The sequence below is a fragment of the Hordeum vulgare genome, chromosome 3H (assembly GCF_904849725.1).
Source record: "Hordeum vulgare subsp. vulgare chromosome 3H, MorexV3_pseudomolecules_assembly, whole genome shotgun sequence".
Taxonomy (NCBI): domain Eukaryota; kingdom Viridiplantae; phylum Streptophyta; class Magnoliopsida; order Poales; family Poaceae; genus Hordeum; species Hordeum vulgare.
Window position 1 is genome coordinate 488,048,506 of NC_058520.1, and position 15,601 is coordinate 488,064,106.

The 15,601-nt window shown below is 45.3% G+C and overlaps 2 protein-coding genes across 2 annotated transcripts; one reads left to right on the forward strand and one right to left on the reverse strand.

Moving 5' to 3' along the window:
- Nucleotides 1–4,875: 4,875 nt before the first annotated feature.
- Nucleotides 4,876–7,648, forward strand: LOC123441909 (FBD-associated F-box protein At4g10400-like). Its single transcript, XM_045118084.1, has 3 exons — nt 4,876–5,778; nt 6,869–7,027; nt 7,103–7,648. The coding sequence occupies exons 1-3, from the start codon at nt 4,876–4,878 to the stop codon at nt 7,406–7,408; spliced, it is 1,368 nt and encodes a 455-aa protein (XP_044974019.1). The 3' UTR covers nt 7,409–7,648.
- On the reverse strand, nt 7,638–12,044 carry LOC123444422 (3-hydroxyisobutyryl-CoA hydrolase-like protein 5). The gene is made up of 15 exons (XM_045121126.1): nt 11,911–12,044; nt 11,732–11,815; nt 11,553–11,621; nt 11,094–11,157; nt 10,917–10,990; nt 10,748–10,831; nt 10,371–10,455; nt 10,091–10,176; nt 9,801–9,922; nt 9,580–9,640; nt 8,675–8,773; nt 8,301–8,402; nt 8,181–8,222; nt 7,989–8,095; nt 7,638–7,855 (listed from the first exon to the last, which is right to left on the reverse strand). Exons 1-15 carry the CDS (start codon nt 11,938–11,940, stop codon nt 7,807–7,809), a joined length of 1,158 nt encoding a protein of 385 aa, XP_044977061.1. The 5' UTR covers nt 11,941–12,044; the 3' UTR covers nt 7,638–7,806.
- Nucleotides 12,045–15,601: the final 3,557 nt, after the last annotated feature.

Below are 15,601 nucleotides of genomic sequence, written 5' to 3' on the forward strand. Positions count from 1 at the left end.
GGGGGGAGCGGTAGTACCCCTCCAGCGATACTACCGCCCTCCCCTTTCGTCCCTACTTCCGCTTGTGTTTTCTCTCTGGCTTCCGATGAGTTGTTGCCCGTTTTAAGCGGAAGTACCGCTTGGGTTGGAGCGGTAGTCCCGCTCCAGCGGTAGTACCGCTTGTGCACGACGTCTGCACATAATAGTTGGATTTGCAGAGGCCTATAAAAGGGGGTCGTCTTCCCCAATGGTTTTCTATCTGTTGAGCTTGTATTTCCCCTCCATTGTTGACCTTCTTTGAGCTTGGTAACTCTTAATCCCTCCAATGATTCTTGCTAGTTCTTAAGGGAAAAGAGAGAGGAGATCTAGATCCACATTTCCACCAATCACCTTCTCCTCTATGTGAGGGGAACCCCTTGAATCTTGATCTTGGAGTTCTTTGTGAGCTCCTTGTTCTTCCTCTCATATTCCTCCATAGCTTTTGGTGTTGTGGAGGGATTTGAGTGTGAGGGACTTGACCACTTCGTGTGTTCTTGCCATTACATTAGTTGCATCGGTTTGAGTTCTCCACGGCCATACGTGGAAGTGAAAAGTTTGAGAAGCTTATTACCCTTGGGTGCTTGGTACCCTAGAAATTGTTCTTCGTGGATGCTTTGGCGTCCTAGAACTTGGTGGTGCCTCGGAGCTCAATCATTGTCGTGTAAAGCTTCAGGCAGGCGTCGGGGTCACCAATTAGGATGTGGAGATTGCCCGAGCATTTTGGTCATCTCGGAGCTACAGTCCATTGTGGCGAAGCTTCATGGTGTTGCTGGGAGCCTCCAATTAAGTTGTGCAGATTGCCCGAACCTTGTTTGTACGGATTTGGTGACCATCCTCAAGGGTCCCTTAGTGGAATCACGACATCTTGCATTGTGCGAGGGCGTAAGGAGATTACGGTGGCCTCAGTGACATCTTTGGGGAGCATTGTGCGTCCATACCGCTCCAAACGGAGATTAGCATCCTCAAGGGTGTGAACTTCGGGATATATCGTCGTCTCTGTGTGCCTCAGTTATCTTTTACCGAGCCTTTTACTTATGCACTTTACTTTGTGATAGCCATATTGTGTCTTGTTATATATCTTGCTATCACTTAGTTGTTTATCTTGCTTAGCACAAGTTGTTGGTGCACATAGGTGAGCTTGGTTGTTTTAGTTTTTTTGCTTGACAAATTAAACGTTAGTTTTATTCCGCATTTGTTCAAGCCTAAACCGTAATTATTTTAAAACACCTATTCACCCCCCCCTCTAGGCGACATCCACGTCCTTTCAAAGTTGCATCGCCAAAAGTAGCCACCACAGGGGAACGAGCAACATTGCCACAACAACAACCACAAAAGGCCAGCAAGCAACAAGGCCAAGAGCAGCAAGGCCATCCGCCGATGCCGGCCCGAAGATGGAATCTAGTGAGACCCTAATTGCGGCCACGAAGTCCCAATACGACTACGAGTGCAAAATAGAGCACAACCAGAAGGCCAAGGGCATGGAGACGCCCCATACACCTCGCCCAGATCCGGGGAAGGGCCACCCCAGGGAAACAACCACAAAGCATTGTTAAGCAGCCCCACTAGTTGCGTTCTCCCGTCCTTAGAGCATCTCAAACCGCGCCTCCAGAATGCCCTCCCAAGCGCCTTTTTAATCGCCGTCACTAAAAAAAATCGTCCAGTCGTGCCCCAAGATGTCGTTTTGCGCCGGCTTTGGCCAAAACTAGCCCCAGCGGTCCCAGGCCGCCCCCCAGGGGGGCGCTTGGGGGCGTCCGACGCTATTTTTACATGCACAAACCCCATCGATCGACCTCTCTCCTCTCTCTCCTCCCTTTTTTGCTAGGCTCGCCATGTGCATGCAAAAAGAAAATCCTCCCTCTCTCTCTATCTCTCTCCTCAGTGGCCGACTGGGGTGAGGACGAGTCCTCCTAATTTTTTTTTCGCCGGTTGGCCCACATGCGGAGCTATTTCGGCCCGTGGGCCGCCTAACGTCTGGAGATGTTCTTATACATGTTTGGTCTTCTATGAATTTTCTCTTGGAGTTTTGCAGGATCATCAAAAGGTGGAGTTAAGAGGACAACTTCAATGATCTTACGCATAACTTTTTTGTTTTATCAAGTATTGTTGTTGTTTGTGTGTGTCTTTTTTCTTCAACGTGCTATATTTTTGTTAATTTATCAATATAGCCAGATTGTTTACTGAAAAAGCAAGTTTAAATGTTCACTTGAGACTTTTGAGAGTAACATCATTGATTTGAAACTGGGAGGTTGTCTTTGAGAGTGTATCATCCAATGGTGGGTGTGAGGGCATCTTCAAGGGGGTGCAGCTAATCCTACCCCTACATATCAAGGACCGCGTCCAGATGTATCCACTTGACACTCCATTTTTCCTTGTTCCATGTGATTAAGAATCGTGTAAATTAAAGCGGCTATAAAAAGGGAGATGATTCAAGAAGTAACGTTGATAAATGCAATACTAGAGACGTGCATTTTCTTTCAAAAAGATTAATTACTTTGATGAGCAAACTGGATTGTTTGCTACGATCTGCAGATAAACAAAGCGGTTGTGGTGGAACAAATGGTTTGGCATGGTGGCTTTAATAAGGATGCTAATCAGTTCAGGCTATATCACACAAAAAAATCATTCAACGCAGGTGATGTCACGTGGTATCAGGCTAAGGTAAAAAAAGCTTCAAACAAAATACATTATAGAAAATTGGGAACATGCACTATCCTTCTCCCTCTTCAATTTTCTAAAGCTGGTCGTAATGGGAGTATCATAAGTAGTATCATGCATGCCAACTAGGCATATTTGATGAGGTGTCATGAAATTAAATGAGGAAAGAGAGGGTTGAGTATCATATTATGATATCGTATCATATTAAATGTTGTGCTACTATGTGTCATGCATGGCAATAAATAAACTATTCCATGATACTAGCACATGATACTATGCATTACGGATGTAGTACTCCCTCCGTCCAAGTGCATAGGGCAAGTTTTAGAATCCAGGAATTCCAAAACTATTAGGCGTAATGCAATTAACTGCTCCTCGTTTATCTCAAACACCTCTGTACTCAACCGCTCATGCATGCAGGAGTAGTTCCCCACCGGTCCACCTCCTCTGTGAAAGCATGTCAATCCTTTTCTCTTCTCCGTGTGAAAGAACTATGCATGCATCAGGTTTCCTTGGGCGCTCCTTCTCCTATAAAATGAGCACCTATCTGTCAACATCAATCCATCCCTTCTCTTTTCTCTCTCAGCTGTGTGACCTGTAGAGTATGGAGTCTGGATACGGCAAGGAGGTTGGTGTTGCGGACAAGGACGGCGACGTCCATGCTCGGCTGGGCGAGGATGCGTTTGGCAGTGATGAGACCATTGACAGGGAGGAGGAGACATGTGACGGTGAAGGAGAAGACACTGGACTACCGTATTCATGGTTGTGTTGCTACAGCCAGGAGGAAGAAAAGCTTGCCATGTCCGGTGTGTGGAGTGACACAGATTTGGAGCAATTTGCGGAAGATTTGGACATGGCGGATGATCTGGTACATGAGCTTGAGAACTATGAAGCGGCAGAATATCTGGAGTACCTCGAGATGTTAGAGGATGCCGAGCTTTCTTACTATGCACAAATTGCCGAGGAAGATCAGGACTTGATATGCGAGGAGAAAGAGCAGACAGCAAGCTCCCCAAAGCCTGCTCCCTTGGAGAAACAGCAGTCAGTAAACTCTCTGATATAGAACAATTCACGAGCTTGATTCGGCGCCAAAGAGAAAGCCAGTAGAGAAGAAAATGCGCGAAGCCTGGAGTAGACTGGAGCGAAAACGGGAGGAGGAAGATGACCCAATGCATGCATGTTTGCTTTCAATGCACGCGCGCTTTCTTGAGGTGCATGCAGGTTAGCTGAAACGACAGCACTAATGACGGAAATTATTGCCAAAACTGTTTCGCTTTTTTTAGCTAAAACTACGCGCGATCTCGTCCAATCTTTCCCGCCTAAATCGCCGAGCTTTCCAAAACTCGCCCTATGCACTTGGACGGCGGGAGTATCATACACTAGTATCATATGCATGATACTACTATATGATACTCCCCATTACAACCAGCCTAAGGGGCCACCCTCTTTCTATGAAGCTACTGACTCCTCAGCAGGATGTATCTTGATTGTGCAAGCTACTATTTTTTCTTTGGTCAAACATGTCCACATTGTCTCGTTTGCGACGTGGAGCCCATGAGGGATCTATCGAGGGTGGCACATTGGACATGTCCTCATATGAGTGATTGTATGTTCGTGTATGTGAATGACTTTAATTAGACTATGTTTAAAACTAAGGATGCCGATTTTAAACCTGTAAGATGTATATAATGAATGTACTAAAATGTTATATTTTGAGACAGAGAGAGTATTATTTAGGTCAACGAAATGAACTAAAAATTTCAAAGGGAGTGTACCTTTATGTTCTAAATTTGCATCCCCAACATTCAGTCGTGATTTTTTTTAGGATGAAATGAATAGCCTTCAATCATGATTTTGTGAGATAACGATTTTTTTTAGGGGTAGCCTTCAATTTATTTTTGAGAAACCTTTTTTTTTAGGGGATTTTGAGAAACCGGTAGCCTTCAATCACGATGGAACGTTCTTTTGAGACAAAAAATCATGATGGAACTTGGAAGGAGATGGTGGGGCGAGTCGAGCCCAGCCCAACTTGACTCAAGTCATGGGCTCAAATACGCCGTACTTGCGTCGAATCTCTCGAATCAAGTCAACCGACGGAGGAGCACACGATTGAGCCCGAGGCCTGAGCTCTCCCAAAAGCCACCGCCCCAACCCGGATCCATCCACAACTCGTTCGTCCCCTCCGATCCAACCCGCACCGAGATGACCCGCCCGCCGGCCGCCGCCGCCGCCGCCGCGATCCCCAAGCCCAAGCGCAAGCGCCGCCGCCGCCCCAAGGCCGGCAAGGGCGCGGCCGCCGACTCGCCCGACTGCTTCTCCAACCTCCCCGACGACATCGTGCTCGCCATCGCCAACCGCCTCCCGACCCGCCTCGCCGTCACGCTCTCCGTCCTCTCCCGCCGCTTCCGCCACCTCCCCTCCCTCTACGCCCACCTCGACTCCCTCAGGTTCTCCTCCGCCGCCTCCCCGGTCCCGCTGCACGCCACCCAGCCGAAGCTCCTCCGCCGCCTCGACATCGTCCCGCCCAAACGCATCAAGCCCTCCGCCATCCGCCATGTCATCGCCGCCGCCGCTGACCACGGCCTCTCCGAGCTCTCCGTCCGCCTGCACCGCCGCGTCTGCCTGCCCAAGAGCGCCTTCTTCATCCGCTCCCTGACCGTGCTGTCCCTCGACACCTGCGGCGTGCCGCCCCTCTCCACCGTCGCCTGCGCCCGCCTCCGGACGCTCAAGCTCCACCGCGTCTACATCAAGCAGGAGGCCCTCAACGCCATCCTCTCCGCGGCGACCGGGCTCCAGACGCTGGAGATGGTATTCTGCACGGGCTTGGACGCCGGATGCACGGTGGAGTCGTTGTCCGTGAGGAGCTTCTCGTTTAAGCCCGGCACGGAGCAGCGGGAGGTCACGCTGAGAGCGACGGAGCTGAGGGCAATCACGCTTCACACGCGACCCAAGACGCGGAAGGTGCACCTGGAGCCTTCGCCGGATGTCAGGAAGGCGTACCTGCACGTCGCCAAGTCCATGGAAATGCTTTTCTTCAGGATGCGGCCGTTCTTGGATGCTGCAACAGTGCTAGCTTCCCTCACGCTAAGAGGCTTTGCTATGAAGGTGAGCTCTCTCGCATCCCTAGTGCTCCCTCCGTCTCAAAATTCTTATCTTATATTTGTTTAGATATGAATGTATCTAGTTACGTTTTATTATTTAGATATATTCATTTTTAGATAAGCCTAAGACAAGAATTTTGAGACAGAGGGAGTACTATACACTACATACGAATCAAAACTAATGAATCTACACTTTAAAATATGTCTATATACATCCGTATGCATACAATAATGCAATTTTTTAAAGGTCTTATATTTAGGAGCGGAGGGAGTACGATTTATTTATTACTTCAGTGTTAATTTGTCTAGATCTGGAGTAGGTTGCTGTTCAATTGTTTATGATACAATACTGGTCATGATATGTGGAAGAGTATGCGTACTCTTTAGATGGCAAGTTGGCAACCGATGAATGGAAGCCTCAACAGGCTACGCGGTCTTTTGGTAGTATTACAGTGTGTTTGCCTTGTCACAAGGCAATGATTCATGTAGTTCAAACTGCAAAACTAAGTGAATACTACTGTATTAATTAGTAGGTACTCCCTCCGTCCGGAAATACTTGTCACAAGAGTGGATGTATTTAAATTTATATTAGTCCTAGATACTTCCATTTGTGGACAAGTAATTCCGGATGGAGGGAGTATAACCTTAGGAAGGACCTCCCTGGGTTTGATCCATGAAAACTTGATTTTAGGAAGGACAGAGTAGTATGACCCTAACTTAGTAGGATTATCATATCTGATAATTTTGTAGCGACAATGAAATTACTTATAATACTTTGTATGGTGCATTGATTCTTTATGTGTGTCGCAATGCATGATGCCGATAAAGATGTGTCACTGATTCTCTTTTATAAATATGAGAAAGACAAGTTAAGTACTCCTATTTGTGTTATGTAGCAATTTGTATATTCCAGGAAAACATGGAGTTGTTTGAGTCAGAACATAACAAAGTGGTTGAAGTCGCAAACTACTTAGCACTTCTATTTTGACGTGGGTTTGGGTTAACCTGAAGAAATAAACATGCATAGCTTAATTATCCCATCTGCAGATTGACCTTTTATCTCATTTGTACATTTGTATCTTATTCATTTGCAGTTGCTAGCTGATGAATATAAAGATATTGCAAAGTTGCCAGTTACATTTCAAGGGTTAAGGATATTGTCAGTGAGCTTGGATTTCTCGCGTGAATCAGAAGCTGTTTTGCTGGTGAAGCTGCTTGAGAGCTGTCCTGGCCTACAGCAGTTGACTGTTTCGGTATGCATCTTATCATCTATATGGATTTCAATTCATCGAGAGAGTATTATTATAACACACCTTACTTTATGCTAGGCTGCTGAAAATAAGAAGATAGACACGGGCTTTAGTTTTGCTGATCACAAGAAGATGCTTACAAAGGCATCATGCCTAACTAAGAGCCTGGCGCAGATCAAGTTTCTTGGGTTCAACTCTGAAGAATATCTGAAGGACCTCCTTGTTTTCCTATTAAACCGAACCGATAAGCTGAGGAAGATTGGGGTGCAGTTTCAAGAGAGCGAAGAAACTGTTGTGAAGTGGGCTTTATCAGTGAGGCCGGCCCCAATTGAAAAAAGATCTAATCTGTTCAGCAAGCCTTACCTACAGTTGGAGTATCCCTGATAGTTTACTTGACAAGCATACACCACATGTTTACGGTTTCCCTGCACATACTTCCGTTTGGTAGAATTTTGTCCTCGACTTGTGGACATGGCATGGTTGCAATCTTGAGTGGTTGCAGTCTTTACATAGCTAGTATAGGTGAAGTTAGAACAGGTACGCCACAGATAATATATGAGAATTCCTGGGAGAATGTGTAATGGATTGCATAGGAAGAAGAGATGAGTTCGTGTCGTCATGAAATCTCAGTTGCTTTATTGCTTAGTTTATAGTATTTCTCAACAGCTGGTATACTGTTGCACACAGTTATACATTTGCACTCAAACATGCATGTCACATGGCAAAACCAATATGTCGTCACCAGAAAGGGCTAATGCTACACAGCCTGGGCTATGTGGTGATCACTGCGAAGATTTCGCATAGACCGTGTGCTCGTATTTGCCGCTCCACCTGCACGTTGGTAACATAGGATGAGTAAACTGTCTATGCTATGTGTCTGAAATTCATAACATTGGAAGAAGAAACTATCTATGCTAGGTGTCTGAAATTCAAACAGTGAGAAAGTTTTGATGGACTCAGTCACCTGTTGGAATCATCAGATGGGACCTGGAGCTCATGTTCTGAGCTGAATGGTTCGAAAACACGGTCAATGTCTTCATTCTTCACCTCTTCAATGGTTGCGGGACTCCACTGTTGAGATTGTAAGCCCATTTAGAAGAACAAATGTGCCATAAAAATATGTATTGGGAGTGAGGGAGGGAGAGAGAAGAGAGACCTTAGGTGCATTGTCTTTGTCGATACTCAGAGCTCTAATACCCTGTCATCAAACCAAATAAAAATCAGCAAGATTGCAACCAAAAGACTCGTTTTATCCGCTGTGCGGTTTTTGCGATACCTCATAGACATCGCCAGTAACGACGGATCGGAGGATGTTCATTGTTAGTCCAAATTCCTTCTTTAAACATTCCTGCAGACTCTGCTTCCGACCTTCTCTAACCTGAAAGTTGAAAATAAATTGTCAAAAACAGCAGACTTAATTTAATGGCTTACCTTATGCAAACAAAAGAATCCCAGCCTACACGGCACTCCATAAATAGATTCCAAAGTATACATTGTTTTTTGCAGTAATAAAGCCATATATCTGACTAAAAGAATGACTAGTGTGGCTATTAATGGCAAGTGTAAGTACATATTTACACAAGAACCAAATATGAAGCCCACACAGCAACAAAATTGTCCACAGATATTGGATGATGCGAGAGTTCCCACCGATCGCAGTGTGATCTTCAATCCAGTAGGAGATGATCTTCTCATACTCTTCAGGACTGGAGCTATCCATTGGTTTCCATCAATGCTCACTTCTGAATCCTACATCCAAGCAAGGCAATTTATCATATAAAGAGAGGAAAATTGTTCGTCTCATTATACGGCATGGAAGTTGTGCTGTTCATAGATACTTTATTTTATGAGGGTGTCCGGTAGATGATTTGGCCTTAAAAGAATGAAGATTAGTAAGTGTATCATTTCTGCCTTCCTGCCATGTAAATGAACCATAGAACCAGCATGATAAACCAATTATAACATTCTCCTAAGCTGAAGATCCGATGCGACATAATTTTAGGTGGTTAGTTCATAAATCAATTTATCATATATTTTATAGAACTTTCAGTATCATATGAAGATGTGAAGCAGCTGAGTGTAGAACTAGCAAAAGCTGATTGGTTTAGTTACTGAAAAACAGATTAAGGCCCTGTTTGGAACCATAATAGATTATGATAATCTGGATTATGAATATAGATTATATAATCTGGTTTATAAAAATAATCCAGGTGGACATGTTTGGAGGCCAGATTATATAAACTGTAAACCAGCTTTTAAATTGTACAATGACATGTTTGCCCTCTGTTTACAAGGAAATTTAGGAAAGTGGCGGTGGCACTGCGTAATTCTCTTGAAGTTTACAAGGGTAACACGTCATTTGTAATTCATAATCTCATTTTAGCTGGGGTAGAGCAGATTTAGTTTATAAAATCTACAATATAAACTGTCCTGTTTGGAAATACAATAGATTATAAAAACCAGATTATATAATCTGGGTGGTTCCAAACAGGGCCTAAGTTAATTAGAGAGAAGAAACACTGTGAGATTTTCCATCATAAGTGCTGAAGCCTTACAAGTGCTTTCAAGATCTCCTCAACAGTCTCGGCTGAGAAACATTTGTCGATAGTTGGAAGCCTATCAAACATCGACATGCCAATGTCAGTTTGTTTCCAATAAATACCTAGAATAATTACCAGCATATTACTCAAGGAAACCATTTTCCTTAAATTAGTAAACACGAAATCCTTTTAACAAATAATGGAATTGTGATATTTATCAAGAAATAATCCTTAACTTGTTTAAAATACTCTCTTGATCAAGCTGAACATCCGTTGAGAATTCCTCAATGACAGCTCGGACTGCAGACTCGTCGCCTGCGTTTAAATTCAGTAATTGTTTTTCGAGCTCTTCCAATTTCTGCCATACATATTACAAATTAGTCAAGCTACAAGTAAACCAATATCAGCAAGTATGTTGATTAGTCAAGCTACAGGTTGACAATATGTGCTTTTTGTGCTTGGAGTCAGGCAACAAATACTGCAAACAAACAGTACATCAAGAAATGCAAACTGTTGGGCGACTTACTTCAGAAAGGACAAAATGAGTAGCAAGACCGGCAGCGATCATTTCTTTTGCATTCAGTCTAGCACCAGTCAAAGCCAGGTACTCCCCTAAAAGTTAAGAAAGAATAAAATAAGAGCAGAGATCGAAACTGAAATTCCTATTTATATTTAATTAGCCATGATCAATTTTCTCATGTCTAAATTTATTCACAGTTTGTCCCAAAAGGACAATACTCCTCTTAAGTTAGCCATTCAGATAATTCTCTAGGATGTGAGAATGGAAAATTAAACTCAATGCCTACCTAAATATCCAGGGAGCCGAGAATGGATATAAGAAAAGCTACAATCTGTGTGTAGTCCAACGCTTGCCTCGGGAGTGGCAAAAACCTATACAAATAGAAATTATCCTTATGAGAAACTCTGAAGAGATATACATATAACTACACTGGAATCTAGTATTCAAGTACGATTGGGTCTCATTTAAAAATTTGTACAAGAATTATTCTTTTTACCAAATGTTCAAACGGATAGAACATCAATAGAAAAGGCATAGATACTTACTTAGTTACTTTGATATATGATAACTGGACTATTAAGAAAGTGATGCGCAAACATTTGGGAAATCTACAAACGAATGTATCACTAACAGGACATAAGTGTGGCATAAATTGATCCGTACCGTTTTCTCTGTGACAACTGCAAATTTCAGCGGAGCAACCATGGCCGCACCTCCACCCATGACAAGTCCATTAACAAGAGCCACCTGTATGAATGCACAAGCGTATATTTTCAGGATAAAACATCTCCAGTATAGGGAATTTTCCTTGAATATGTTACAAGGGCATCACCGTGGTTTTCTTGTATGTATGGATGTGATAGCAGAGCCAGTACATCCTATACACGACCTCGAGGCAGGAATCATCTACAAAGAAGTCATATCAATCAATATCTACAAACAGTCTGAAAATATAAATCACTGATGATGTAAATCAAACATCACAGCACGGCGACTCTGAGAATCCCACCTGATGATCTCCCTTCGTAGAACATCTTTAGGTCCCCGCCAGCAGAAAATGCTCGTCCTGCTCCCTGTTGATCATCAAACCTCACATTCATATCACTTGTGACAACTGACAATTGCTGAATACCACAACAGCTTCCAAACAAACAAAAAATTGTGCAGGACACCGAATTTCAGTACCACGTAATGTTATTGCCGAACATTAAAACTTGTTGAACATGACATTTGGCATTTCCTTTGGATTAGCGAATATATGCTGTACACTGGGTTAAATGCAATCAGTTTCTGTGTTGCGTTAATTTCCTGAGACTTGGCCAACTATGGGAAAACATGATGCTCTTATTTCCTGAGAGTTGGCCAACTATGGGAAAACATGATGCTCTTAAACACCAGCCCTGGTTACCATCCTAAGCAGTATAGCAGCTTAAACATGTTGCGGCATTTGCCGATGAATAGGACGCACCTTGAAGATGACCAGCTTGGCATCGTCATCTTTCTCCCATTTCTCCAAGAGCTGCGCTAGGAGATATACCTAGAAGCAAAGACAAATAAGCAGTCGCGAGCCGGCTTATTAGCATTCCACTGCAAAAAAACACACACTTCTGATCCAGCATCCCCCGAGCCAAGAGCGAGAGGGCGCACCACTCTGTCGTTGATGCCGTTGAGCTGGCGCGGGCGGTTGAGGGTGACCACCCTCGCGCCGTTGATCTCCTGACCGAGCACGACCTGCGCAGAGAGTCGGATTCCCGCGTCATCTCCTCCGGTGAGCTGGTGAGATCGCGGCGAAGAAGAGAAGCAAAGAATCGTGCTGGGGTCGTTACCTCGTCGGGATTGGGTTGTTGTTGAGCCATGGCGAATCTGGAGCTGCAGATTTCTTTGACGCGTACCAGCTCGCGAGGTGAGGCGGGTGCTCAATTGGGGTTGGTGAAGGGGCCATTGGTGTGGGAGGGAAGAAGAAGGGTTAGGGGAGTGGGTTGGTAAGCTAGGAGCCTAGGGCCTTTGGGGTAGGTGTGATCTGAGACGTGTTTGGTACCGGGGGCTTGACTACTAAGAGCATCTTTCGTACAGCCCTCAAACCCTTAAAAATAACCGTTTTTTCTACAGTTTTTATCAGAAAAACGGCGTAGACTAGAACCCTTAAACCCGTAAAAAAAATTAGAGGTCCAACCCTCAAACCCCTTCTCAGCCTGTAGAAGTGAAGGTTGGGAGGGAAAACTCCCCCCAACCCGCACTCCACTTCACACATCGCGCGGGAGGAAAAAACTGCTCCGCCTCCCCAGCTCGTCCCGCGTCCTCGCCGCCATGGAGGCCCCGGCCGCCGCCGCGCCCGCCCCCGCCCCCGGCCCCGTCCTGCAGCCGACCGGGGCCGACGTGGTGGCGGCGACCCACGTCGAGGCCAAGCGGCGGCGAGCGGGCCTTGCACCGCCTCCTCCCGCCCCGGCCGCCGCCGCGCCCGCCCCGGCCACCGTCAAGAAGAGCCGGCCGAAGGTGTCCTCCCGTGGGCCGCGAGGGGCTTCCTCCAAGGCCGCCGGCGCGTCCCCGAAGCGGAAGAAGGTCGCGGCGCTGAAGAAGCCCGCGGCCCCGACCGCCGCCGTCGCCGAACCTCCTGGTGGAAGAGGAGAGGATGATCAAGGTGAAAGAGGCAAAGGTATGGAAAGAACTCATGGTGGAAGAGAATGGGCACATGATGATGTCCAAGAAGGACATGGATCAAGAACAATTGCAATGGTGGAAGGACTACAAGGAGGAAATCGCAGAGAGGAAGAGGATATTTTGTGGTGCGTCCTCTACTCTTCGAGGTGACACTCCGATGAGTGGTGTGGAAGACGCCACCACCGGCGACAATCGAGGTGCTTGATGGACGTGGAAGTGGTCTAGGAAATGGCGTCAAGTGCAACTTTTTGGTGATGGTGCCGATGAGAGGGGGAAGATGATGATTGTGTGATGTAAAAACTATTAAACCATGCATCAATGATCTTTATTTCCGTGTTTGTTTGAAGGTTTATTATGTTTTTCTAGTGAAAATTGTGCAATGCCAAATGACAGTTTTAAGGGTTGGGGTTGGGACAAAGACTAGAACCCTCAAACCCAACCCTTATAACGGAATATTCCGTTATAAGGGTTGATTCCGTTATAAGGGTTGGGTTTGAGGGTTCTAGTCTTTGCCCCTGTTTTTCAACCCTTAAAAGTGTCAAAAATGGCAAATTCTCAACCCTTAAAAGTGGTTTTAGATTTAAGGGTTTGAGGGTTTTACTAGAGATGCTCTAAGTTGGATAGTTTCGTAGCGTCTTCTTTTATTAAATACTGTACACATCATTAAAAAAATCATGTATTGATTCAGTTTTTACGAAAAAATCGAGCTGGGTAGTTGAACTGGAGATTCGTCCACGGCCAATGGGTTACAACAAAGTGGACATGAAAATATTTTTCTCATGGACTTGTTTAGTCAACACGAAGTGAATATGAAAGTATGTTGTCCTTCAGGCAACTTTAGAAAGACAAATCTAATAATACTAATTTGGTTTATAGTTGTTGACAATTTTCTATATAAAACTGATCAGAACTTCATATCACTTCAGTTGAGTCAAAAGTTATTAGCCTTCTTTCTTTAGCGGGAGGGAGTAATATGATAAATAAAGTTTATGGTACATGAAGACGTAAGTGAGTACTTTAGGAGCCTCTTTGCAGACCTTTCACGATTCGCGGTCATGGCCGCCAATACAACAACAATGTCATGTAGCATGCAGGGACGAATTCGGGGGGCGAGCGGGCTAGACCCACTAACAAATTGATTCTTTTATTTTGATTGTAGTTGTTGCAGCCGAAAATTTTCATTTTATATGAACTTTACCTCCTTCATAAACAAACGTGTTCCCTCTATATATGAATGCTAGCTCCGTCTCTAGTAGTAGGTTGCCATACACGACTACATGGATCTCCACACCGATTGGTCAACTACCATGGCATGGTGCATTGCCACGGTGTAGGAACGAAAAAAAGTTAAGCCCATTTAGATGATATTTCATCTGTTTTTGTTTACATGGCGTCCTTGCACTACAGTTGAATGATGTAATTTGTATGGCATGTAATCCATGCCTTGCTGTTCAAATTAATTGATAAAACTGAACCTCAAAAAGCGCAATGCAAATAGGGACAAGGGAGTACGTTTTAACTTTTTTTACTTCTAGTTATCTAGAGCAAACGAATCAATGCAAGTCTAACTAAGTAAATATAGGAAGAAAGAATCGCAAACAGGACACGACAAACACGGAGATGTTTTCCTGATGGTTCGGATTGTTGGCTTAATCATAATCATCATTAGTGATTGTTCAAAGATAAAGTCGTAAGGACAATAAGGTCTTGGCAAGGTTGACTACTACAGTCCTGCAAAGCATATTGCCCATCTATGACGCCATGGCTCAACACCACAAAGGTCAAATGCTAACTCAAGGTTGATCTTCACCAAGAAGACAATCATCAAACCTCGTATAAACTCTTTCTTAACTCCTCCAAGCCATGAATGATCTCAACTGATTCCTAATCATCTAGGATACACACATCCTCCAAACATTACAAACAAAGCAAAGTCACTTGAAAGAACTCCATAAAAGATTTTTGATCAACTATCAAGAGCACATATGGAGCACTAGAGAAAGGGTCCAAGAAGAAATGGAAATGTCCCTTCAAAAACCTCTCAATATTTCTCAAAATTACTCTAAGATGATCATCCAGTCAACGGGTATGGGGTTCTACTTATAGTATTGTACTCATTAAAAAAATGGAAAAAACCTAGTAGTATTGTAAAATGAGTGATACAATGTAGCTTTTCTCTGTCGGAGCACTCAGAGGGCTCGAGTCACCCTAGACCTCTCGAGTAGCCCCCCGCGTGGCGACCGGGAGGCAGCCACAAATCCCGTCGTCCGGCCTCCTCTCTACTCCTCCTCCTCCCTCGCCGCCGCCCAAGGGCGCGACCAGGCAAGGCCTTGCTATCTCCGACAACAGGGGGGACTTTGGGTCCTCCTGCTCGAGCGGGGCTGGTGCTGGCCGACGCCCCCGGGTCAGAGTGTGGCGTTGGGCCGGGCGTCACGAAAGGTGGTGGCGGCGCTCCGACGCTTCTTCTCCTCAGCGACCAGCGGCTACGTAGTCTGGTTCGTCGCGGTTGCCATGGACGGCGACGCCGCGACCAGATCGGTTGATGGCGGCGCGGCCGGATCTAGGCCCACACGCGAGCCTTGGTCACCAGGTTACGGTCGTGCGTTGGTGGGTGCGACACGTCGGCAGCTGGGCGGATCTTTCTTCTACTCTTGTATGGTCCTTGGCAGCGTGGGCAACTCCGAGGGAAAGCCTAGATCTCCTTGGGATCGAGCGATGGTGGTGCTTTTGTGTCGTAGCCCCTCTTGAGGGCATCGTTTCTGGAGTTTGCTGTGGTTGAAGGGACCAGCGACACCGACGACGCACACCTGGTGGCGCAACTGCCGATGAAAATCGTGTCGACTATGGTCATGGCAGACG